General features: G+C 40.2%; 1 protein-coding gene across 4 annotated transcripts in view; it reads left to right on the forward strand.

The window, feature by feature from the left end:
- Positions 1-27,695, forward strand: part of KIAA0825 (KIAA0825 ortholog) — a 760,685-nt gene that overhangs the window by 211,449 nt on the left and 521,541 nt on the right. For all 4 annotated transcript variants that reach the window (XM_077462388.1, XM_077462390.1, XM_077462389.1 and 1 more), the window contains exons 8-9: positions 11,342-11,598; positions 21,171-21,321. In XM_077462388.1, coding sequence (XP_077318514.1) covers positions 11,342-11,598; positions 21,171-21,321 — 408 coding nt within the window. The remainder of the gene's footprint in view (positions 1-11,341; positions 11,599-21,170; positions 21,322-27,695) is intronic.

Here is a 27,695-nt window from a genome sequence, read left to right on the forward strand (position 1 = left end):
CAGAAATATCATGTACTGCTCGTGTAATTAGCTCACTGATTTTCCCCTGAATTCTGCACTAAGATACAAATTAGATTTTGGCATCTTCTGCAATACATTTTTTTACTTTTTATGAGATACTCCCAAAGGGCTAACCATTTTTAAAAAGAGGCAGACCCTGCAACTTTCCTCAGAATACTGCATTTTACATATCGACATAATTGAAGAACTATTTCTTCAGTGCAGAAACAGGTAGGACTCTGCAGTGAAGTGCGTTTATATCCTTGCAATGTACAATGATCACCCAGAAGGAATTGTTGTTGTCTCAACAAAAGTGGAGTTACTCTGTAAAGTGTATGATTTATTGCAGTTTGTGTTTTGTGATTCTGAAAACTTTATAGTGACTCTAAACAGTGGGGTTGATTTACTAAAACTGGAGAGCGCAAAATCTAGTGCAGCTCTGCATAGAAAACAATCAATTTCCAATTTTTTTTGTCAAAGCTTACTCGAACAAGCTTAAATCCGAGTTTAATGTCGCTTTAATTACATTAAACTGAATTAATTGTGTCTAAACTCCCAGTTTTTTTTATTTTTATTTTTGGATATCATATGGAAAGATTACTACCCCTGTCAGATTTTTATTGCTGTCTGTGTTTCTGCAACAGAAATGGACTCTCTCTGTTGTCATGGTGACCATTGTCACTCTGTTCCTGTCCATTGCTTTGTGTGTGCTAATGCGTTCTAAAGTTCCATGCTTGACAAGCAAGCACGCTTTTAAAAGCTCTCATTAATCATTTTATTTTTAAATTGTTTAGCAAAGTTAATTGTAAATATTTAAATAAATAATTTAAGGCCCCTTGCACATGGGGCTGTCTCTGTTGCAGTCTGCCTGCTCAGAGAGGAATCTGTCCGCTGATCCTTGCTTAGCAAGCGGATTGTTGGTCCATGTCCTCTCTACTTATGCAGAGCGGACACAGACACAGCCTGTTCTCCTGTATGGGTGGTCAGATGTCAATGGACCACCTGTCTGTTTACACCCAACTGCCATGCGATCTGCCAGATATTAGCGGACAGGATTGGATCAGATGGGTGTCAACCACTCCATAGAGGAGACTGGAGGGTTTGATCGTGTCCGCCTAAAAAACTGCCAGACGGACTTGATTGGTCTGTCTGTGTGAAACGGCCCTTAAAGGAGACTGTATTTATATGTTTGTCTTCATAGAAACAGCCATGGTTTCCTTATTTAAATTATATAAGTGATGACCTATTACAGTTTATTGTAGAAAGGGTTCATGTTTTTTCACAGGCCTACGGTTAATTGAAGTGTGGAAAGAGAACTGAACATTTTCTTGGTTTACTTTATACTGAATAGCAGGGTAGTCTTATTTAATATGCCTTTGATTTATATCGTAGCAAATACAGTAAAGCAACATTTGCATTATGATGACTATTTGCATATTTTTTTGATTTTGATGGTAGCACTTCTTTGTTTGAAGGAAAAGCTAACCTTGCGGCAACTGGATTTAATTTAAAGAATATATTCCACTATCTATTGTGTAGATTGTTTCCTTGGTTGTGTGGGTTAGTCATTGGTAACTCCTGCTCTGGTGACAGTATGGAAAAAAAAATGTATTTAATTTCTTCATTTAAAAAAAATTGTGATAAAAATGTTTAACTTAAAAGAAAACTCACCATACTTTTTACTAAATATCTTGGACTGTCTACTCTCCAAAAGGGGGTAATTTAGGGGTATTTGTACTGTTCTGGCATTTTAAGGCCTCAAGAAATGAGATAGGCAGTCAGTACATCATTGTTAAATTTTCAATTATATACTGTATACCATAGCTTGTAGACTCTATAACTTACATACATAAATAAACTAAATAATGTACACTGATTTTGGTTATTTTTTACCAAAGAATGTAGCAGAATACATATTTAAAATTTGGCCTAAATTTATGAAGAAAGATTATTATAACACAAACAAAGAAAAAAGTGTTTTGTATATGTATGTATATATGTACTCACTTTTGTGAGATACTGTATGTGAATGCATAAAGCAGCATTTGAAACAAAATAATAAGAAGACAGATTTCTGAAGCTATTATACCTTCTGCTGCATCTGTTGTGAAGTTTTACCTGTGTCTCAGTAAGCACATGTGTTGCATTACAGATGCTGAGATCTGCTTAGAAGCAGCTGAGGATCAATTTTGTAGTCCGCTACAACATTTTTGTATGCTTAATTAGAAGTAGCTAATTAGACGTAGCTCTTTCTACAGTTTGGAAAGCTGTGCATGCATAGGATTTGCCTGCCTAGTATATTTGCTTGGGAAATTCATATTATTATTATTATACAGGATTTATATTGCGCCAACAGTTTGAGCATCGCTTTACAACGTGAGGGCAGACAGTACACTTACAATACAATTCAATACGGGAGATTCAGAGGGCCCTGCTCATTAGAATTTACAATCTAGAAGAGAAGGTCAAGTGAGACAAAAGATAAAAACTGTGGGGATGAGCTGATGGAGAACATGAAAGTACAGTTGTTAGGTGAGGGCAGGATAGCCTTCTCTAAAGAGAAGAATTTTCAGGGATCGTCTAAAAGCTAATAGAGTAGGAGATAATCAGACAGATTGGGGTAAGGAGTTTCATAGTATTGGAGAGGCTCTGGAAAAGTCCTGGAGGTGAGCATGGGAGGTGGTGATAATGGAGCTATAGAGCAGGAGGTCTTGAGAGGAACGAAGTTGTGGCTTTGTCAGTTGTTGTTAGTATTTTGAATTTAATTTGTTGGGTGTGCGGAAGCCAGTGGAGGGATTCGCATAGAGGGGTAGCAGTCACAGAGCGATTGGAAGGTGGATGAGTCTGGCAGCAGCATTCCTTGAAGGGGGAATAGCCTATGTAAGCCAAGGAGAACGGAGTTGCAGTAGTCGAAGCGAGAGATGACCAAGGAGGGAATTAAGAGCTTTGTTGTGTCACTGTTTAGAAAGGGGTGTATTTTGGAGATGTTGCGGAGATTGAGGCAAGATTTGGACAGTGATTGGATGTGGGGCTTAGAGGAGAGTTCAGGGTTCAGGAGTACACCTTGGACCTTGGCACGTGGGGATGGGCTGATGGTTATGCCATCCATTTTGACAGAGTGATCAGGGGAAGGGGCACGTGGTGGAGAAAAAAAATTAAGTTTGGTTTTTGATAGATTGAGTTTGAGGAAGTGGTGTGACATCCAGACCGATATATCTGATAGTAAATTAGTGATATGTGAGGAGACTGAGGGAGTGAGCTAAGGGGTAGAGAAATAGATTTAGGTGTCATCAGCGGTGAATATTAAATGAAAATTGAATAATGTATAATTAAATGGAATTTAATGTAGTGTGATATCACAATCGCGCAATATATTGCATGATTGTTGAACACAATTAATTCATGAAAATTATAATAATAATAAAAGTAATAATAAAAATAACGTTAATATATTTTAATCATACATAATGAACATTTCAAATAACAAACATACAATATTTAATAGACATGATTGATACAGAAATTAAAAATGTATAATATATATTAATCATATGAACATAATCAACAGAATAAATCCAAGATAACATCATACATCCAACATCAAATATGCGATTCAATATATAATGTTAAAAATGAGGTATTAACATTCATAGTTGGGACAGACTGGTCTTGTAGACTCTACGTAGCCTATAGCTACTCATCAGGAGTAGGATGCAATGGTTAAACTAAAGATGGGTAAATGAAAAGGTCTATTAGTAGAAATTAGGGAAACAAAGTATTTACCAGAAACCACAAACGAATCAATAATGTACGGATCAGCTCATAAACTGTGCCCAAAATGGAGAAGGCGAGAGGCTTGGATAGAATTAGAATGCCTCATCTGAGGTTGAGGCAGGAGACACCCCCCCCCCAATATGAGAGGGGTCCAGGGGAAACAGCCATGAGATAGACTGACCACTACAACACACCACATCCCCACATGTGTAATGAGTGCACTCAATCGAAAAAGGCAAACCTACAAAACATAAAAAATATTATAGAATCGTTCATGGATGAATGAGTAAAGCAAAACTGAAAAATTAAAAAAATGTATCCAGTGGAAATGATGAAAACTACTATGAATGTTGAATAAAACAATATTCCCAACAAGGGGAGTAATGTGTGAAAATGTCAGTGAATGTGTGTCAGTGTAAAATGACAAAAGATATTATTATTATTATTAGCATTTTCATGAATTAGTTAATTGTGTTCAACAATCATGCAATACATTTTTCCTTTAATATTCAACCCATAGACACGCCTCATGCAAAGTTCCACTATCCACTCTTTTTTCCATAGTACTATGCAATGTATAACTGAAAAAAGAGCTTATGAAAGCAGTGAAAGACTGTCTGGAAAATATTCTTCTTTTCTATCAACTATCAATACAGAATAGTCTTTGCAAAGAGTTGACTAGCTTTACTGCCCTAAACAAAGAAAAACACATCACCTTTTTGTAGGCTTAGTCAATAATAAATGAAAAGGTCAGATGAAAGATATCAAAATTGTACAAAACTGTGTCCTGCCACCCTACCTCTTCAAGGAACTCTAAGGTGTCTTATAGATTATTGTGGTCCCACTAACAGCAATCAACACTAAGATTTTGCTCACTAAGTAGTCTGCTCAAAACAGTCCATGGTCAACCAGAAGTAGCAAAGGTAGAAGCTTATTGCATCAAGAGGGAAGTGGCTTTTAAAACTGAAACTGCAAGAAAACTGGTGGGTATGCAGGCAAAAACCCATCCAGAAACCACAGAAGCCCAAGCAGAGGTTGCTTATCAACAAGACCAAACAGAAGCAGCTCAAGCACAAGACCAAGCAGAAGCAGATCAAGCACAAGCTGAGACACTGTTCTCTAATGTACTGTCATAAACACAAGCTGCATGCTTAAAGCAAAGTTTGAACCAGGAACAATGGCTGTCCAGGCTTGGGCAGAAGGACAATTAAATGTTTTTTTACAAAAAAAGAAAAGAGGCAACAGCCGTGGCTATGAACTGGGCACTTCGAACCCATGCACAGTTCATTTAGCAGCAGGAGAAGCTATGGCAATCAACTATACAGGTCACTCTAGAACAATGGACACTTCTCTACCTACCAAATAACTACCATCCTATGCAATTCACGTGTCATGACACACAGACCATCCTGACTTCAGCTCACCAAATCACCTCAAAACCTCCTGAGACTGGTCACTTTGCTTTCAAGACACACACCACAAGACCTACAGATGTTAAACCTTCACCTCTACTGAATCCATCTGCTACTCTGTTCCCTCCTCCTAAACACCAGATAGTACAGTGCTGTGAAAATGTTAATATTATACAAAGATAACCCGAGTAAATACAAAATGCAGTTTTTTAATTATTTCATTTATTAAGAGAAAAGGCTGTCCAAACCAGCCTGGCCCTATGCGCGTAATTGCCCCTAAACCCTCTGCTGCATAACCCTAGTGAGATTGAGCTGGTGGTCACGAACTGATGGAAATTCTCCTTCAGGATTTTCTTGTAGATCGCAGAATGAATGGTTTCATCAATTTTGGCAAGTTGTCCAGTTCCTGAAGCTGTAAAGCAGCCCCAGACCATCACACTACCACCACCATGTTTGACTGTTGGTATGATGTTCTTTTTATGAAATTCTGTGTTTTTTTTACATCAGATGTAACAGGATGCACACTTTCAAAAAAGTTAAACTTTTGTCTCATCAGTCCACATAATATTTACCCAAAAGTCTTGGGGATAATTAAGATGTTTTTTGGTAAATGTGAGACCAACTATTTTTATTTTTAATTGGTCATAAATTACTTTTGCCTTGGAACTCTCCCGTGGATGCCATTTTTGCCCAGTCTCTTTCTTATTGTTATATCATGAACACTGACCTTAACTGAGACAAGTGAGGCCTGCAGTTCTATAGATGTTGTTTTTTTTTATGACATCCTGGATGAGTCCTTGACGTGCTCTTGGAATAATTTTGGTAGGCCGACCACTCCTGGAAAGGTTCACCACTGTTCCAAGTTTTTTCCATTTGTGGATAATGGCTTTCACCATGGTTTGTTAGAGTCCCAAAGCCTTGACTCTGCAACCCTTTCCAGGCTGATTCATGTCAATTACTTTGTTTCGCATCTGTTCTTGAATTTCTTTAGATTACGGCATGATGTGCTGTTTTTTGAGAAATGCAATTACTATTTCACATAGGGCCAGGCAGGTTTGGGCAGCTTTTTTCCCTTAATAAATGCAATCATCTTTTAAAAACTGAAATTTGGATTATCTTTCTGTAATATTAAAATGTGTGCGATGATCTGAGTGTGACAGACATGCACAAAATTAAAAAATCAGGTAGGAGCAAATACTTTTTCACAGCACTGTAGATACTAGCACCTCTAGCAATGGTAAAGAAACATTTGTCATGACAAGGCCCCAAAGAACTGATATGTCTGACCTTGCTAGGTACATGAGTTTCAGAGAACTAATAAGCATCGGACTCATGAAGTTAAGTGATTTTCCAGAGGACTATAGAAGCTGGAGATCCACCTTCAAGGTAGTAGAGAACCTTAGCAGAACCTCAGCGCTCCATCCATACACAAACTTGATTTGGTATTCAGATGGGTAGGTCCCAAGTAGTTTGTTTCAAAGGGTCATATCCACAAACCAAATATCTTAATCTAGTATGTGAGCAGGGGTGTACCTAGAAATCACAGGGCCCCATAGCAAAATGTTGTATGGGCCCCCCCCTGCAAACAGCCCCCCCCCCCCCCACAGCCGAACCTAGTGTCAATGCAGTGTGACCTGTGCCCCATAAAGTGTGACCTGTGCCCAATGCGGCATGACCTGTGCCCCATACAGCGTGACCTGTGGCCAATGCAGCGTGACCTGTGACCCTGTGCCCAATACAGCATGGCCTGCCTGTGCCCAATGCAAGCTGCCCGGATCAGCAGAGAGCAGGATTGTCTGCTGTAATAGCTTTCATTTGAATTTCCTGTTTTCCCGGAGCTCATCATCTCACAGCCCCACCTCTTGGCCCGACGCCTTTGATGATGTCACACGTCCCGCATTGGACCAGCGTTCTGTCTATCAAAGGCGCCGGGCCAAGAGGTGGATTTATGTGACGTGAGCCTCAGGAACACTGGAAGTTCTAATGAAAGCTATTACAGCGGGCAATTACGCTCTCTGCTGATACGGACAGCTCTTCTGTTCTTATTCTCTCTCTTTTTGGCTGGGAGACTGTGCCGGCTGTGCTCTCAGTTATGGGAGCTCTGAACGTATGAAACTTGCCCTGTTTAAGAAAGTGCAGAATTTTCTGAAAGGAAGATCCACATCTACAAGGTCTTAGCTGCACTACCAGTTGTAGCAAAATTACCTTATAATATTTAGGAAAAATGGGTAACAACTGGTTCCAAGTACAAGCAGCGACATCACATTTCCCTTCCCACCCTTTTCATTCTTTTCATAGTTAATGAAAGACTTAGCCAGCACTAATCCCAAGCTTTTCAATTATTGACTTAAACCTTCCTAGCGCTCCAACTGCGAGAAGAGAAAACATCAACACTAAGTACAGAGACTGCATTGGAAAATGGAAGTTACATACACTACCAGTAGCAACAGTAAAGAAAAGAAAAAAAAGTCAAACTCATACTGTTTTATTCACAACAAACTACACCCTCTCAGAAAGCGTTGTGCATTCAAAGGAAAGCCTCTTGAAAAATACAAGGCTTTTCTCAGAAACCGTGACATTCAGGAACCATTGTGCATCTACACAGCAGTTCACCAGAGATTACAGTTAAGTGCACAGAATTCAACAGTGACGGGCACATATCAGCCTTACACAGAGGCCCCTTTAACCGCCTCTTGCCCACCGTATAGACAAATCACGGCATGCGGGATGCTCTCTTACTCTGAGCCAACATCGTCACCCTAGAACACGGCGCGATCCTGATCTCGGTAAAGAGTCAATGACGCAGCTCTTTACCCATGTGATCGAGCACAGCTGATCACATGTAAACCAGGAGATTGCATTTATCGGCTCTCTACTCTACTAAAATCGGGCCGAGACAGAAGTACAGTTAAATCACACTAGTTTAATAATAAAAGTAAAAAGAACAAACATAGTAAAAACATAGCCAAAGTTCAGTAATCGGAATGGATAGTCAGCCAAGCCAGAAGTCAGGGATCAAAGTAGTGGAACAGCAAGCAGGATCCAGAGCCAGAAGGGATGTCAGCAAAGCCAGTCTTTAAACAGGAATGCAGAATATGTTTTTTGTGATGTTGACAAGGTGAAGGCAGAGCTCCTCTGGACTGGATGGCTTAAGTAGGCAGGACAGACGAGCAGGATATCAACAACAGCTGAGTAACTGCAGAGAGATGGGAGCTGGCAAGTAGCTGACAGCTGAATGGCCAGCTCAGAGAAGGAATGGCTAATCCCAGCCCTGACATCCTCACACTGAGGATGTGAGGAGTTGAAAGTGAATAAGCGGCATCTCCTCACAGGGGAGACCTGTACAGGTAATCAGAGCACTGAACATCAGTTCCGCTCATTAGTGCTGCCTATCTGTGCCACCGATCATTACCCATACATCCGCCTTTCAGTGCTGCATATTAGTGCCTCCTCATCAGTGCCACATCGTCAGTGCCCATCAGTGCAGCTTTATCAGCGCACATCAGTGAAGCAGAAAAATTGCTTATTTACATTTTCTGACCTAAGAAAAACTTTTTTTTAAGTTTTTTTTTGTTTTTTTAGCAAAAAAATAAAAACCCAGCAGTGATTACATACCACCAAAAGAAAGCTCTATTTGTGGGAAAAAAATTATAAAAAATGTATTTGGGTACAATGTGGCATGACCGCGCAATTATCATTCAAAGTGTGACAGCACTGAAAGCTGAAAATTGGCCTGGGCAGGAAGGGAGTAAAAGATCCCTGTAGGCAAGCAGTCAAACAAGACTCTACATCCACAGAAGATCTTGCATCCGTGTCAAATCATGGTGGGGAGAGCAATAAGCATTCAACTCCAATGATCATATCTAAATATGATGAGCTAGAAAACCAGTACTAAAAAATGCCTAGTGAAAGGGTCCATGGGGACAACCAGGGATATGTTGTTTTAGGTGACTAAAGCAATTATTTATTTGCCAATTCAGAGTTATTTGACCTGCTCAACGTAAGGTGAAAATTACTATCCTACACCCTGCACACATGCACTGGCACAGTAGAAACTAAGAAAGAATTGCTCCTCTGGCAAATTCCTTATTTTAGATATAATAGGGACTGAAGGAATTCATCTTTCTACACTTGTTGAGTGCAGTCAAACACCTAATGGCAGAGATGAGATCCCTACACTGGGAGATGCATATTACATACAATATATGACTTGAATTCTACATATCACTCTTGGAAGATAATGCCAAAATCATGTCTTTACTGGGAAGAGACATTCCTAAAGTCCACAGGGTACAAGAGCTATGCACAGGTTATGCATAATGATCCTTTTGCCAAAAGACCAAACTAGGCTGAGTTGCTATAAGTGCCCCTGCTCCAGACAGAAACAGGTTATTGTTCAGAGAATCCAAGACATTAACTTCCTCCAGTGGCATCTCTAGGGCGTGGCTTCTGGGGCTATAGCCCCAAATATGGGGCCCATAGTCTCACATTTCTGCAGGGGTCCCCAACCACCTCTGCAGCCAGGCCGCATGACAGAGCTGGAGAGCTGGCGGGCAGAACGGGAGAGCTGGAGAGCAGGCAGGCTGCATGACAGAGCCGGAGAACCAGCTGGTGGGCAGCAAGGGAGGGACACAAAGCGGACGGGCAGCACGGGAGAGCCAACCGGCCAGTAGGCAGCCGAGAGAGCAGAGAGATGACATCATCTCTCGATGCCCACCCTGCATCACCACTGTTCCGCCCTTACTGTGCAGCTGCGGGCAGCAGAGAGATTACATTATCTCTTATTGCTCACCCTCTCTCTGGGGACACTGGTGTAGGGGGGCCCTCTGGGGACCCTGATGTAAGTAAGGAGGCTCTCTGAGGATCCTGATGTAAGAGGAGGCTCTCTGAGGACCCTGATGTAAGAGGAGGCTCTCTGGGGACCCTGATGTAAGAGGGGGCTGTCTGGGGACCCTGATGTTAGGGGAGGTTCTCTGGGGACTTTTATGTAAGGGGGGGCTCTCTGGAGACCCTGATGTAAGAGGGGGCTGTCTGGGGACCCTGATGTAAGAGGATTCTCTCTGCAGACCCTGATGTAAGGGGGACTCCCTGGGGCCCCTGATGTAGGAGGAGGCTCTCTGGGGACCCTGATGTAAGCTGGGAGGCTCTCTGGGGACCCTGATGTAAGCTGGGAGGCTCTCTGGGGACCCTGATGTTAGGGGGGCTCTCTGGGGACCCTGCTGTAAGGGGAGGCTCTCTGGGGACCCTGATGTAAGGGGGGCTCTCTGGTGACCCTGATGTAAGGGGGAGGCTCTCTGGGGACCCTGATGTAAGGGGGGCTCTCTGGGGACCCTGATGTAAGGGGGAGGCTCTCTGGGGACCCTGATGTAAGGGGGGCTCTCTGGGGACCCTGATGTAAGGTGGAGGCTCTCTGAGGACCCTGATGAAAGGGGGGCTCTCTGGGGACCCTGATGTAAGGGGGAGGCTCTCTTAGGACCCTGATGTAAGGGGGGATCTCTGGGGACCTGATGTAATGATAATATATAATGTAATATATATATATATATATATATATATATATATATACACACACACACACACACACACACTATATACATGTATGTGCCCGCCCAAGCGTATGCAATGCCCCTGCCTTCCTTCCTCAAAACGTGTGTTACAGGAGCTCTAAAGAGATATGATCAGTAATATATATTTTTTTACGTTTATCTAAAAGCATTGACTGTTTTTCCTGTGAATGTAAACTGGAGATGGCCCAGTATGTTTTTGTTTTGTAAATGATATGTATTGTTGGTTTAAAAATGCACACATAAGCATCCTATGCACACAAAAGGGAAAATTTTGGTGTCCCAATTGGAACTGGGTTTGACAAACAAAATACAACTGGTTGCATAATTGGAACATTGCTTGTGTGTACAGTAATCACTCTAGTGCAGGGGGCCAGTGGATATCCATACTATAGAACTTAAAACACAAAATAAACAGAAAAGTAAAGTGTACATAAGATTAGTCAGGAACAGAGCAGACAGCTGATGAGGGTTGTAGTCAGCAGCATTTGAATATCTGCTACTTGCCTATTACACATCTATTACTTCATGATCATAATACAGGCAAAATAAAATTATTTTGATTAACTTGCCATACTTTTCTTCCATCAGTTCTGCTTTGACATCACAGAAGAGTTTGACTTGCTATTCCCAGTAGTTGTGGCATGTAGAGGGGATTCTCTACAAAAGGTAAAGGTCTGCTTCATAGAAGCCTTCAGCAAGTTAGCAATGTCAATTCTGAGTAGACTGCAAGAATGGAGCATACAGGTCCCTGACAAAGCTCCCATTAAGACTGTGCTTGTTTGCATGTCCTCAGCTCTTCATGTGCTTCATCATCTCACTCACTACAATGAGCAACTAAGTAAGAAGTAAGTCCACCTCTTTTGCATTTAAAATTTTGCTTATGTATGTAATATGTGTATGCTGGTAGGACCGATTGTATAGACTTCCTGAATCCTTGTGAGTGCTGGGAAGAGACATCTGAAAATTAGGACATAGAAATCAGTAATCACAAAACTGGACAGACATGTAGAGCTGGAAATGTTTAAAAGATTACAATGTGTTTGTAAACCATGGAAGACCCTTGCAAATGTATGTAATTCTGCCAGTGATGACTTTATGGTCAATAATAATTATAATCAGCTGTATTAACCACAAGACTGTCCCTCTCCATATTTTTTTTTCAGTGGTACAAGTTGGTAAATACAAATGCTTTTTTTACTTTCCCTGCTTACAGCTCTCAAAAGATTTATAATCAGAGTGTAGAGCAAGTTGAAATGCCTTCCCCAGGGAATTAAGGACTAGACTCAATTTCTTTAGGGGCCAGTATTGACAGAATTGGGTTTTGTGTGAATAGAATCAATTTGAGACCCTTTTAATATCAGCCGAATAACATTATTACATTTGACGCATATGAGAATTTGGACTTTTTGGGTGCCACCTCAATAAGATTGATATATAAGACTTTTTGTTTGGAAAAAAGTAATAAATCATCACCATCAACCAATATATAACCAATACATTAAACGGCTACGGGTAGCATTGACTGACCACTAATCAAAAGGCATCAGATGGCTCTGCTTGAAGCTAAATTATAAGATGTTTATTGTAATATGAATGGATACTGATTGTTATTATATATCTTTTTAGCCTTATCTTCCATATTTCTTGAAGAAGCAGTATACTATGTACCCCTTGAATTCATGTGTGACCCAACTATTATTTGAAAATAAATAGTGTTTGTATGACTTGTAATATAGAGCAGCTGATCAGGGAACTAGGGCAATTGTTTGTGGGAAATTGTTAGTTAATACTCAGTGATGAAATAAGTGCACAGCATGTTTTTTAAGGTTCAGTCGTGATATGGTACGCAACCAAACAAAAAGTCCTATGTGTAAATCTTTAGAGGGGGCACATGAAAAATCCCAACGCTCATATTCTCCAAATATATAATGTTCTAGATAGGAATGTGATGCGAGTTTAAGAGGATGGCTGGTCCAATTACATTAATATATATTCTAAAAATATTGGCAGTTTAATTTGAACCCCCAGTGGACCTCCTTTAGATCTGTACTTTACTTGCTTCAAGGGGGTTTTGCATTCCCACTATGTTGTGTAGGCAAAACACCTTTGATGCAAACAACAGTTAAGGCAGACCTCTTTCGAAAGCAGATACAACCAAACATATGGTTTTATAATAAGTGTCTTCTGCATTGTTTATGAAAGTGCATATATGTCCACCTCCCTGGGTACCTTCTGTAGCGCTGACAGCAAATATCAGATGAATATTGGTCAATTGCAACAGGGTTAGCTGATGTTCTTAAATTGATGGGCAGTGCCTGACATCTCTGGTTGACCAATCTCTTTTGAAACAGCAGTTATTTGTGTTAAAGATGTGTTGGCATTGGAAGGGTTTTGGCAGTATCGCCCTCTTTGTTTTGTGGTAGATGTACCAATTTAATATAATCCGCCTTCGTAAAAAGAAGAAATACAACCTAATAACTATTACCATGTTGAAATACAGACTCTATGAGGGAGATTTACCAAAACGGGTGCACACAGAATCTGGTGGATAGTAACCAATTAGCTTTTAGGTTTTATTGTCAAAGCTTAGTTGAACAAGCTGACGTTAGAAGCTGATTGGTCACTATGCAAAGCTGCACCAGATTCTGTGTGCACCAGTTTTAGTAAATCTCCTACTATATGTGAATCATTTGCGTTTCAAAAATATTGGAAAGTCTGTTTTTTACATACCCTGGCACACTGTATAGCTAGGCTATTGACACCAGTATTCACTACCTCTTCCTGTAAGATCCCTGTACTTCCCATTCTGGTTGCAATTGTCTAACGATTTGTTAGATTAACAGAAATCGCTGATTGTGCAAATCCTTCTTAGATACATTCATTCTGCGTATGTGCTTCTGAGAAGATAAAATATATTTTAGCCAGCTATTCCGAAGTACTTTAAAGTACGTTGAGGGAAATTCAATAAAGCATTTACAACACTTTTCTTACAGTATGAGCTCTTTAAAATATTCTACATCAAATGCAAATAAGCCTTGCAAAAGTTAAAGCGACATTTTTTAATGTGTTGCCATGTCTGCAACAGATTTAAAAATAAATAAATACCTCCAGTAGATTTGCTTCATTGGTTAATAGGACAAAGGCCGCCAATATCCTTGCAAGCAATGACACAGAGGCATACTGACAGGACGTAGAGCCTGATGGGGAATTAGCTCTGCCTGGCATTGATTGAAAGTGGACAGCAGTGGGTGGAATCTGTAGCCACTATTCAGACCTGATGGGAAAACTAGTCTCCAAGTTCCCCATCAAGGTTAACCCACCCCACAGCAAAATCCTTTGGCCACTGGGACTGTCTGGTGACATATGCAGGGACCTGTGATTTTGTTTAATTCTTTACAGGCAAGAACCGACATTTGTGGTGTGGAGGTCTGATGCAATTATAAAGAGTGGCTATGACACTCTTTTTGAATTCCAGAGATTGTATCTCCAGCCATAATTTTTTTTTCTTAAGTTTGGAATAGAGCGTGGAAGAGTTAATGACCAGTGACAAGTTTTTACTGCTGTCTGGGACGCCTTTAGAGAGATGCGCAACCCTCCTTCCCCCAGTTACAATGTTTTGAGTAGAAGTCTATTACAGGAACAAAGAGTCTTTGTTCCCATTTTCCCTCACTGTCTTGGTCACAACCTTGTCTCCTGGACAAGAAATAAAAGGAAACCTTCAGGCCTCAAAGTAGTAAAACCCTGAAAGAGTTTCTAACCATTCCCCCACCATCTAAGGCTATGACTGGAGTTACAGAATACGTAAAGAATGTTTGGTATCTGCCTGCGGTTTTGAATTTCTAAATTATTATTAATTTTTTATTTTTTCAATTTAAGAAAGAACCTTTTGGTAAGAGGTCGTTTGTTTTGTGCAATGTCTCTATATCTGCCACTTTTTTGCAGTATTGCTTCTTTATAATGTTGCCTATATAAACTTTACAGGTTATATTAACTGGCATAAATTTCAAAGTTGCAGTATGGCCTAAAAATGTTCATTGTTTTTTGTAGTCATAGTGCTCCGAGGAGATTGGACGTTGGCTGAATGTAAATTGTGTGCCCCAGGCTCCCTCACCGATCTGTTCCTCACTGTTGTCTATATGCGCCGTCCTAGTTTCATTGACAAGTCAGTCTGCATTAATGTTGTTTTGTCCCAATGATTAGATTTTGCAAGGAAACTTTTCCAACTATAGGAGGAAATGTCAGTCTAAGGGGTAGCATCGCTAGACCCTTTACTTTAAATGTATTGGAAGCACCTTCATTTCTTTTATGTACATCAGAGCCTCCAACGTGCTTCTAACATAGGCAGAATTTTTCAGCTACTGTCAGAACAGGAAGTGATGGAAAATCTATCCAACAGGGACTGAGACAAAAAGAGAAACTGTTTAGAAAAGTTAGAAATTCTGACAGTGGTTTATACCACTCCACTAGTTTTTTTATATCCCCACTGGGTTCACAGGCAAAATACTTTTTCCCACTCTATCCAAACTTGGAAAATCATTTTTAACCGGAGTCAGGATTTAATGTGGATGGCCCGATATTTGCTAACAATAATTTCCATGGACACCCTTTTTTTGCTGTGCATCCAGGAAGACATTGTAGGCAGAGAATATCATTTAATCATGAGCAGAGAATTAATTTAGAATGGGCTTAGTTCTATAAGTTATAGAACCTATGATTGTTGATGGGTTGTACATCAGCAATCACAACAGATGATACACATCTTGTGTAATAAAACTGGTCTAGACTCTCTGTCCTAGATTAATATAATGTACAACATAGTGCATACAGTGCAGGAATCAGGAGTATATTGTGCAACATAGCATATATATTGCAGGGGTTGACAGTATAAAGTGTAACACTGTGAATGCAGTGCAGGGATCAGGATTATAATGTACAGCATTCTAAATGCAGTGTATGGGGTCAGAAATTTGTAGGATACAGAGCTGTGTACAGTGCAGTGGTTAACAATATTGTGCCACTCACTACTGGTAAGTGGGAGAAAATATATCCCAAAGGTAGTTTAAAAAAGTAGAGTAATAAACTCCCCACCTCCATTCTAAAATGGTGAGTCTATCTTTTCCTCCCATCACAGAGGACCCCCAGTGCCTGGATGTCTGTGTGGGTACACAGTGTGTGTAAGCAGCATCCTACCTCTCTCCCTCTGACCAGCTATTTCACTGCTTTTTCTGCTCAAGACAGACCAGGGCACAGCTTTCCACCCAAGGAGCAAATAATCTACAGCGTGTAAAATAAGTATTAAACACGTCACCATTGTTCTAAGTAAATTGATTTCTAGTAAAGGTGCTATTGGCATGAAATTTGCACTACATATCAGCAACAACCCATGCAATCCATACATGCAAAGAAACCAAAACAAATAAGTTCAGAAATGAAGTTATGTGTAATAAAATGCAATGGCACAGGGAAAATGTATTGAATACGCTAATTGAAATGTATTTAATACTTGGTATAAAATAGTTTTTTGGTAATGACAGCTTCAAGACACCTCCTGTATGGAGAAACTAGTCACATACATTGTTCAGGTGTAATTTGGGCCAATTCTACCGCCACAGTCTTCAAATCTTGAATGTTCCGTGGGCCTCTTCTATGAACTCTGATCTTCAGTTCTTTCCATAGGTTTTCTATTTAATTCAAGCCAGGTGATGGGCTGGGCCATTCTAGCAGCTTTATTTTCCTTCTTTTAAACCAGTTGAGAGTTTCCTTGGCTTTGTGTTTGGGATCATTTTTTTTATCAAGAATGTCTTAGTACATTTTTCCATTCATCCTTCCTTCAATCATATAAATTTTCCCAGTACCATATGCTGAAAAACAGCCCCACACCATGATGTTCCCACCTCCAAACTTCACTGTTGGTATGGGGGTGTTTTTGGGTGATGTGCAGTGCCAACTGACCTTCAAACATGGTGTGTATTATGGCATCCAGAGAGTTAAATTTTGGTTTCATCCGACCAGACGCCTATTTATCATTACACAGACGTTCTCAATGGGGAACGTCTGTGTAATGACGAAATGCATCTGGAAGGATGTGCAGTAACGCCACCGCGTTGTTTACGAAGGAGGAAGGGCACTTTGAATGCCAGCCGGTGTTTCTGTTTTTAATGCTTTTCACTTTTGAAGTATTGTGAGTATATTTTTTATATTTTAATAAATCAGCTGCCATTACGGTATAACGCTATGGTCCTCTGTTTGGTTTATATGGTCCGCGTTGTTACGAACCACATGAATTGCTGAGTCCAAGCATTTACATCCACCAGATGAGATCATTGCTGAGTTCATATGAATGCTACTTGCTTTTACCATCTGGTAAGCGGCTATCTTATCGGTGGTGGTATACACTATTAGTGTGGAGCACAGTGGGGGTTTACCAAGGATATTGGCATATCGAGAGACTGTTTATTCAAGTTCTCTACCATTTTTTTCATTAATTCTTTTTGGTATAGCACTATGGTCACTCATTTAGTATGATCTGAACACTGACATTTTAAATGACTTTGACTGGATTGCACAGTATTTGTCTCTACTATTCACTCTTGGACACTGGTTATTATTTCTAGTGTTTAATTTCTTTGTGGCACAGTTTTCTTTGTATTTATTTGTTATTTGTGTTTATCCCACATTACTGCAGCCTATTTATTTTTTATTTTTTATTTCTCATCATTATTTGTATTTTTCATATATTTTTTTTTTTTGGTTAGTGCGTTTTTTTCTATAATAGATTTCAGCTGGTGTCTTGGCTTCCCATGCCTTTTTGCACATCCCTTTTTCCCCGTGTCATTCCATTTTATTACACACAACTTAATTTTTGAACTTATTTGTTTTGGTTTCTTTGTATGTATGGATTGCATGGATTGTTACTGACATGTGGCAAAAATGTTATGTCACAATAGAAATATGTTTACCTAGAAAAATGGTGACGTGTTCCATACTTATTTTACCCACTGTACATTATGCAGAGATTGAAGTGAAATAAAAAGTGAATATTCTTAAAAAATGGTAGCTGCCAACTTTACCAGAAGGGAGGCAATACCAAAAATACACCAGAAAACATGATACTTGTATATGTGTAGGAGGAAGGGCCCTGACCACTGGTGTGATGAAGAGAGAAAGAGAAACAGTATTTTGCTGAAGTTGATACAATGTAAACAATCTGTTCTAATTTAAACTGGCCATACAGCTATACAATTTTCTTATTCAATTCCCTTTAGATTTACGTTCAACTATGTCGTGCAAAGGTCTGCCTAATTGCATAGAAACTGAAAGTGTTTAGGTTTTACTTCATGTTACATGGTTTTGGTAAATAAAAAGGAAAATTGTACAAGAAAATTGTATAATGTAAGGGCAGCCTAAATCGAAAGCTGTAATGTGTCTCTGAAAGAATAAATTAACTGCATCTGTGGGGGACAGCAAAGGTGATCCTAACTGCTTCCGTTTGGCTGGTAAATGAGTCCCTTGCAAGACAAATCTGGCAGTAAGGGCAAGACATTTTCTAACATACTACAGTTGTGCTTATAAGTTTACATACCCTGGCTGAATTAGATTTCTTCGCCATTTTACAGAGAATATGAATGATAACACAAAAACTTCTTTCAATCATGGTTAGTGTTTGGCTGAAGCCATTTATTATCAATCAACTGTGTTTACTCTTTTTAAATCATAATCACAACAGAAACTTCCCAAATGACCCTGATCAAAAAATTACATACCCCAATTCTTAATACCGTGTATTGCCCCCTTTAACATCAATGACAGCTTGAAGTCTTTTGTGGTATTTGCGGATGAGGCTCTTTATCTTCTCAGATGGTAAAGCTGCCTATTCCTCTTGGCAAAAAGCCTCCAGTTCCTGTAAATTCTTGGGCTGTCTTGCATGAACTGCACGTTTGAGATCTCCCCAGAGTGGCTCAATGATATTGAGGCCAGGAGACTGAGATGGCCATTCCAGAACCATCACTTTATTCTGCTCTAGCCAATGACAGGTCGACTTGGCCTTGTGTTTTGGATTATTGTCATGTTGGAATGTCTAAGTACGTCCCATGCGCAGCTTCCTGGCTGATAAATGCAAATGTTCCTCCAGTATTTTTTGATAACATACTGTATTCCTCCTGCCATCAATTTTGACCAAATATCCTGTGTCTTTGTAGCTCACACATCCCCAAAACATCAACGTTCCAGCTCCGTGTTTCACAGTAGGAATGGGGTACCTTTCATCATAGGCCTCGTTGACTCCTCTCTAAATGTAGTGTTTATGGTTGTGGCCAAAAAGCTACATTTTGGTCTCATCACTCCAAATGACTTTGTGCCAGAATGTTTGAGGCTTGCCTCTGTGCTGTTTGGCGTATTGTAAGCAGGATACTTTGTAGCATTTGCGTAGTAATGGATTTCTTCTGGCGACTCGACCATGCAGCCGATCTTTCTTTAAATACCTCATTATTGTGCATCTTGAAACCACACCCAAATGTTTTCAGAGAGTCCTATATTTCACATGAAATTATTTGTGGGTTTTTCTTTGCATCCCAAACAATTTTCTTGGCAGTTGTGGCTGAAATTTTAGTTGGTCTACCTGACCATGGTTTGGTTTCAACAGAACCTCAAATTTTCCACTTCTTGATTAGAGTTTGAACACTGCTGATTGGCATTCTCAATTCCTTGGATATCTTTTTATATCCCTTTCCTGTTTTATACAATTCAACTACCTTTTCCCACAGATTCTTTGACAATTCTTTTGCTTTCCCCATGACTCAGAATCCAGAAATATTAGTACAGCACTGGGTGAAAGATGCAAGGGTATGTCAGGAGTCACAAAACTTATTGACCTTTTTATACATACACACACACACTAATTAGAAGCAAACTGATAACAGGGAGGTGATGACTAAGACCTAATAGGCTGAAATGTGTCAATTGACTTAATCTGCATTTGTTCTCTGTGGCTATTCAATAAAATGAAGAAATTTTAAGAGCAACAACTGGAGTGCGGATCATTTTTTCCACATTATTCTACTCAGCCAGCGACTGTGGATCCAGCACCTGGGAGCTTTTCTACCTATGTGGTGTATGGGTAGTAGTGCTGACTTTTCTGTTTATACTTTGGTGAGGATGGTTACAAACCCCTTTTGTGTCAACATGTGTGCAATGCACATTATCAGGCCAAAATTACCAGGGTTTGTAAGCTTTTGATCAGGGTTATTTCAGGGGCTTCTGTTGTGATTATGATTTAAAAAGAGTAAACACAGTTGATTGATAATAAATGGCTTCAGCCAAACACTAACCATGAGTGAAGGAAACGTTTTTGTATTATCATTCATATTCTCTGAAAAATGGTCACGAAATCATAAATTCTGCCAGGATATGTAAACTTATGAACACAACTGTATATGAATGCCTGACAATTTACATATGATTAAACTGTGAACATAATGTAATGGCAGAATTCGTGGAAGCCAGTCCCTTTCTGAGGCACAACCTTTTGTAGTTTTCAGCACATATATACACTATATTGCCAAAAGTATTGGACACCCTGCTTTTACACACACATGAACTTTAATGGCATCCCAGTCTTAGTCCGTAGGGTTAAATATTGAGTTGGCCCACCCTTTACAGATATAACAGCTTCCACTCTTCTGGGAAGGGTGTCCACAAGGTGTCGGAGTGTGTTCCTAAAGACATGGATGAGCGAGTTTGGGGTGGAGGAACTTGACTGGCCTGCACAGAGTCCTGACCTCAACCTGATAGAACACCTTTGGGATGAATTAGAACAGAGACTGCGAGCAAGGATTTCTCATTCAACATCAGTGCCTGACCTCACAAATGCGCTTATGAAAGAATGGTCAAACATTCCCATTGACACACTCCTAAACCTTGTGGACAGCCTTCCCAGAAGAGTTTAAGCTTTTATAGCTGCAAAGGGTTGACCAATTCAATATTGAAACCTACGGCTTAAGAAAGGTTGCCATTTAAGTTCATGTGCGTGTAAAGGCAGGCGCCCCAATACTTTTGATAATATAGTGTGTGACTTGAGCCTTGTAGTAATATTTTTTTATCATTATCTATTGATGTATTTGTTATAATTAAATCTATTACTTTTTGCCAACACTATTGCCCTTTATTTTTAAAAGGCTGAGAATCAGCAGAAGTCTTTGTAAAAATAGTTTCTTTCTTCATTTCAAAAACTCAATGACAGTACATTTGTTTTAAGTACTGCAAACAGACAACCATTTACATTGGTGAAATTCACTGCTCAGTTCCAGGGTAAGCGTCTGACTGATGTGTTATGATCAGAACCATGTGTGTTACTGCGTATTGTTATAGTCTACCTCACTGGCATTCAGTGTCTCTTGTTTTGATCCTCTCTTTATCACAGGCCTTTGTTTATTGCTGCTGTCCAGCGATATCAGGAATTCATCAGCGATCTCCAGATTCAGGTTACAAATTACTGTGTCAACGTTTGTGCTACAAGCCTTCTTCAGGATGCAGAGAGCCACCACTGGGATGACAACAACGCTTTTTATGAGGTGCGATTGTAAGGACAACACACTGGTATATTTCAGTGGCTGACATGATAGGAAATTCAAACCATAAGTTCTCCACCATACCTTTTCCCAGTAGAGGCATCTGTACTTCAGCTAGAATCCAGACAAGACAAATCATGTTCAAGTAACACTCTTTATATACAGTATTTATAAATGTTTGACCAGAAAAGAAAATTCCAACTGGAAAATTATTATTAGAACTTATGCAGTGTTCTATTCGAGTTTATGTAGCATCTTGTATGTTATTCTTGTATTTCTGTTTAAAAGTTACCAGGGCACCCCCTTTACATGGCTTCTTGTTTGGCCATGCCCAGTTCTGAATTTTGGCTCCTCCCCTATGAGTAAATTGCCAGCTACCTGTACCTTTACTTGCTCTATGAATTCTGTTCTTGGGATTTTCTAGTCATAGTAGGACTTTTAAACTGTGTGAAGGAAAGATAAAATTGACTCTTATACTAGCCTTCCATAGTTGTTAATGTGGAATTTCAAGCCTACCATTTTGGGTTAAAGGTAACAATGCTGACATACTGTATTTGTTATAGTAGTGTGTGCAGTCCTAAAGTAAAGATCTAGTGCCACGAAGCTTCCCTACTAAACTTCCAGCTTCAGTCCTTTCACTGCTGATGCCTCTCAATATTTAGTGGGCGACACACTGCTTTGTTACTTTTTCTATACGAAAGGCATCAACACCTGCATGGAGTGTATCAAAGCACCCTTTTGGTGCCATGGATATATATTAGAGCAAAATATCTAATATAAGGTGTGTGCTGTGATAACGGAGGAGAAAGGTTGATATACAAAAACCCTATAAAATCCTTTGGCTTTAAAAAGATAATCACTTGCAGCGCCACACAATCAGAGTGCAACAACTATTCACATATCTACATAGAGTGGGAAAAATCAACATAAATATAAATACATCAATTCTAAAGTGCAGTATAATATCACCTAACATATCACATAAAAAGAAAGTATATATGTATAAAAGTGCCAATAAAGTGCAAAAAAAAATCCTGTATAGTGCTGACGTCACTCCGCTGCATGATATCGATCAGCAGTAGCTTTCCATGTAAGCTACAGTGGTTTTGCATTGATATGCCGGTCTGTTTGTTTGGTGTACTATGTATGTGATTCTCATGGTGCAATAAATACTGCACTATTACCATCTTTGTGGGCTCCAGTGTGAGCTTTATTTCCTGCAGCTTGGATCGGTGCTGAGAACTGAAGAGGAGAGCGCTGTGGATAGATGCATATGCTACCCAAGCTGACACCTAATTATAACGAAATGCTAAGCTTGCTACACATTTTGTGGCAGATTTTCTGGTGAATGCGGCATAATGCATATGTTTTTTGGACTATACAGGGCTTTTTTGCACTTTATCGGTACTTTATGCACTTTTATAATATTTTATTTTATTTTTATTGTGATATGATACTCCACTTTAGGATTGATGTATTTAGATTTATGTTGATTTTTGCACACTATATAGACATGGGACTAATTATTGCACTTTGTGATTCAGGGCTGGTTTACGTTGGTGCGATTTGACAAATCACATATCAAATTGGCGACAATTGATTAATCGGTGCGATGCTGCATTTGCAGCACCGTCCCAATTTGAAAAAGTAGTTTCTGTACTACTTTTTGTGATTTTGGGGTGCAATTTCCATTGACATCTGTGCAGAAACCCACACAGATGTCTCTGAAATCACAGCCGTAATCGCGACTGACATGCAGGAGTGAAATTGTGCGAGTTCAGCTGAACTTGCACGGCTTAATTCCCGCAGCTCAATGTGAACCTGGGTTAATTGTTGCACTCTAATTGTGTGGCACTGCAGGTGATTATCTGTATATATCAGAGCAAACCCGGATACATATTTTGAAAAAAAAAGACCTTGTTTACTATAGTTTTGAAAGAAACTTGTCTTGTCACAAGTTTCTTTCAAAAAGAATACACGAAAGCAAATAATAACTGCTAAAAACCATATTGACAAGAACTATACAGGTGCATACTGCATTAGCTTTTCATGAGTGTGCCAAGGTGGGAGATTTGTTTTAAGCCAACAATTCTGATTTTTGTTTGCCAGGCTTCATTCTAAAACTGAATTTGCTGATAGTAGGGGCAAATAATGGGTAAGACTAATCAACTTCTTTAGAACTAAAAGGATATCTCGAATCCTGAATTGAGATCTTTCAATGTCTTTCTTTAATTGCACATGCAAACTTCAGAATCTGGACAAATGGTTTAAATTGGTTCCACCCATATTCTTTCATCCTAAACTAAAATTAATATATCTTTGTTATACCATACAGGACACTGGAAAAGTATTCATACACCATGTGTTTTATAGGTCTGTACCTGCAGGTGATTGGACACAGCACTGAACCTTGTATTTCTTCCACACAACATTACAACCTGAAGGTATCACTACCCTGATTTAGTGGTTGGACATGGTCAAATGATTTTGAGAGCTATACTATCAGTAGCACAGCTGTCAGTTGTGAAACTCTTCCCAGAAAGGCTTTTGGTGGCAATCAAGACAAAAAGTGATACCTTGTTCCTCCCGATTGGGGGCTAGACATGGGAGTACCCTTCATATACCCTAGCCAAGCTAATAAAGCAGTAAATAAATAGTCTATATTTGATATTTTGGTCAGCAATCACAGATCAGCACATACTTGTCTTTAAATATTTGGTAGTAAAATAAAATCCAGTATGTTTAAAATAGGTTGACATATCTGTGTCAAAGCAAGAAGTTAGTTTGTCATGCAGGTGACTTGTGGAATTAACAATCTTTTTGGTATTTAAGATGCGACTGAGCTGTCATCTCTGTGCCAGACCTTTACTCTACATAAGATTCTAAATGATCTTTTACTCAGTTTTCCATATAATTATATATAAACTTTGGCTTTGTCGGTATTATAAATGATTACCAGTGTAATGATAATATTTTGGATGTTTATGGGATAATGCCCAGATGTTTCTTTCCTGATGCACAAGCTAAGTAAAATCTCACATCTGTTTGTTGTACTAACATACAGAAATGGCAGATGTTGAAAAGGAGAATGTAACAAGGAATCATGTCATATAGGGAAAAAAGATGCATTGGATGAATAGGTGATGGGTATCCAAATATATAAGCTAAATTGATAACTGACTATTGTGAACTGTGACTATGTTGGTTAAGTGAGGGTATATGTTCAAATATTGGAGCAGAACAAAAGGCTTGGTAAAGTTACATATTTAGTAATTTGATTTTTATTTAATTCATTTATGTGTGGCTCTCCATTAGCTTTCACCTTGTAAATGTTTTCCAATGATTTATAGACAAAGGGAAAAAAAAGTTAAAGCGGTATTACCCCCCCCCCCCCCTCTTTCAAAACAAAAAAAAATAATATTTATTGCAGTTTACCAATACGTAAATGTGATGGCTGTGATCTGGCCAGTAATACATTTCCTGTCTTAGGGGGTCTCCTCTGTGGATAAAGGAGTAGCCAACACATCTTTGGGCAGCAGCCCAGTCTTGGGAAGTTGTCATTTTAGATGAACTCCTGAATGCTACCTCATGCCGCGTACAAACGACCGGATTTTCCGGCAGAATAGGTCCGACGGAATCATTCCGTCGGGTAGTCCAATCGTGTGTGGGATAGTCCAATCGTTTTTCTTTAAAAAAAATTCAGACAGACCTAGAAGTAGAACATGTTTAAAATCTGTCCGACGGACTCAATTCCTATCAGGAAAACCGTTCGTCTGTATACGACGCAAGGGCAGCTATTGGCTACTGGCTATTGAACTTCCTTTTCTAGTCCCATCATACGTTATCACGTTCAAAACGAACAGACTTTCGAACAGACTTTAGTCTGTTCGTGTGTGGGCAAGTCCATTTGTTTGGAAGTCCGTTGAAAGTCCGTCGGGAAGATCGCCTGACCGCTTCTGCCGGAAAGTCCGGTCGTGTGTACGCGGCATCACACTTTCAGTCGCAGCAACAGTTTTTTTGTTTTTTTTTTCATTTTGAGATGAAAGTTTTACATAAATTAATACAAGCTCACCATTGTAAGAACCCCTGTAGGTGTTAAATGGTGTTAAATGGTCTCAACTCTCTGCCACTTTTGCTGGACAAGCTTGGTACATTGAAAGTTGAAAAAAGAAGATTTACTGGCCAAATCACCAAGAACTAGTAAGTTGTAATATAAACAGTATATTAAAAAATGTTGTTCTTGGGTTTACCACGACTTTAAAGCAAGACTATATTTGACAACAGCACATCAAACATATTGTCAGCAATCAGAAGACAATAGCAGCAGGTCACTGATAAAAACTTCAGATTCCCCTTACTGTATTCTGGCAAGTTCCATTTCCAGCAGTGGCAGCCCATCCATAGGAGACGCACGGGTGCCCCCCCCCCCCCCCAGCAGTAAAAAAATAAAATGATTCATTTTTTTTTAATATAAAAAATTTCCTTGTGCACTGTGTTCGAGTGCCATGTCAATGCAAATCATGAGATTACAGATGATGCACTTCATTTGCAGGATTTTTACCTGCTTTGTGGTGCATTCCATTGTGCTGAACAACTTCGGGCGGGTGTTTTGTTGTTCTCTTTAAGAGGTTACTTCCGGTTTCCCTGTGCCAGAGGAAACCCGGAATTGACGTCTGAAGCACCGTGAAATGCACGGCCCAAGCGGAGTTGGTAAGTAAGGCTCTAAGGCTGCAAAATAGGTGAATAGGAATCGGTGAATAGGTGATTCGCTTTTCTAACACTGAACCACCTATCCGCCAATCAGGTGCTCGGGGTCTGTTGCCTGTCACCTGATTGGCTGAAACGCCGCTATTGGATACCAATCAGGAGGAGAGGAGGGGAGATGAGGCAGGAGAGGGGACACACGAAGGACCCTGCTCGTTGCCATCACCAGATGCCCCACAGACAAAGGGTAAGTGGCGGGTAGATGGAGAGCAGGTGGGGGGACACACTGGCAGCATTTGATGGGCACACTGGCAGCGTTTGGGCACACTGACAGCATATGATGGGCAGTCGGGCACACTGGCAGCATTTGATGGGCAGTTGGGCACACTGGCAGCGTATGATGGGCACACTGGCAGTATATGATGGGCACACTGGCAGTTTTTTATGGGCACAGTGGCAGCGTTTGGCACAGTGGCTGCATTTGATGGCACAGTGACAGCGTTTGATGGGCACAGTTGAAGCATTTGGCACAGCAGCTGCATTTGATGGCATAGTGGCTGCGTTTGATGGCACAGTGGCTGCGTTTGATGGCACAGTGGCTGCATTAGATGGCACAGTGGCAGCATTTGATGGCACAGTGGCTGCAATTAATCTTTTCTTTTTTTCTTTGATGGGCACACTGGCAGCACATGATGGGCTGTTGGGAACACTGGCAGCATTTGATGGGCAGTTGGGCACACTGGCAGCATATGATGGGCACACTGGCAGTTTTTTATGGGCACAGTGGCAGCGTTTGGCACAGTGGCTGCATTCGATGGCACAGTGACAGCGTTTGATGGGCACAGTGGCAGCATTTGGCACAGTAGCTGCATTTGATGGCACAGTGGCAGCGTTTGATGGGCACAGTGGTAGCGTTTGATGGCACCGTGGTTGCAATTAATCTTTTCTTTTTTTCACATTTTTTTCAGTTTGTTTGCACCAGCCGCCACTGATTTCCAAGCAGCATCCCACTGTGCTAAAGCAGACACTGCATTGCCCCCCCCCCCCCCCCCCACAACAATGCACAGGCCTCTGTGACCAACTGATTACTTGGGGGTGGCCCAGAGAGTAAAATTTGCATTGGGTGCAGCAGAGGGAAGATTAGCAATAGCGATCTGTACTCGCCAAATAGAGTACAGATACACTTTAATTCAGGGTACCTGTTTAAATGTGCAGTATAATACACTAAGCCCTTGTACACACGGTTGGAGATTCCGACAACCAAATCCGTCGGATTTTGTCCGAAACTGTTGTATACACACGGTCGGACGAAGTTGTCGGAAAATCCGATCGTTCAGAACGTGATGGCGTTTTTTCGTTACGACGGGACTACGTTTACGCTAGTAGCCAATAGCTTTGGTGTAGGAATTTGATCTGAGCATGCGTGGCACTTTGTCCGATCGGAATTCTCTACACATGATCGGAGTATGTCCGATCGGAGCATTTTGTCAGAAAATATTTCCGGCAAGTTGGAAAATTTGGTCCGACGGGTATTCCGACGGAAACAGTCCGATGCAGACCACACACCGTCGGAATATCCGACAAAACGCTCCAATCGGACACATTCCGTCGGAATCTCCGACCGTGTGTACAAGGGCTTAATCAAAAAATGACTACTAAAAACATACCATATT

This window comes from Lithobates pipiens, unplaced genomic scaffold (assembly GCF_037356315.1).
Source record: "Lithobates pipiens isolate NorthernLeopardFrog02 unplaced genomic scaffold, aLitPip1_a1.2 Scaffold_3, whole genome shotgun sequence".
Taxonomy (NCBI): Eukaryota; Metazoa; Chordata; class Amphibia; order Anura; family Ranidae; genus Lithobates; species Lithobates pipiens.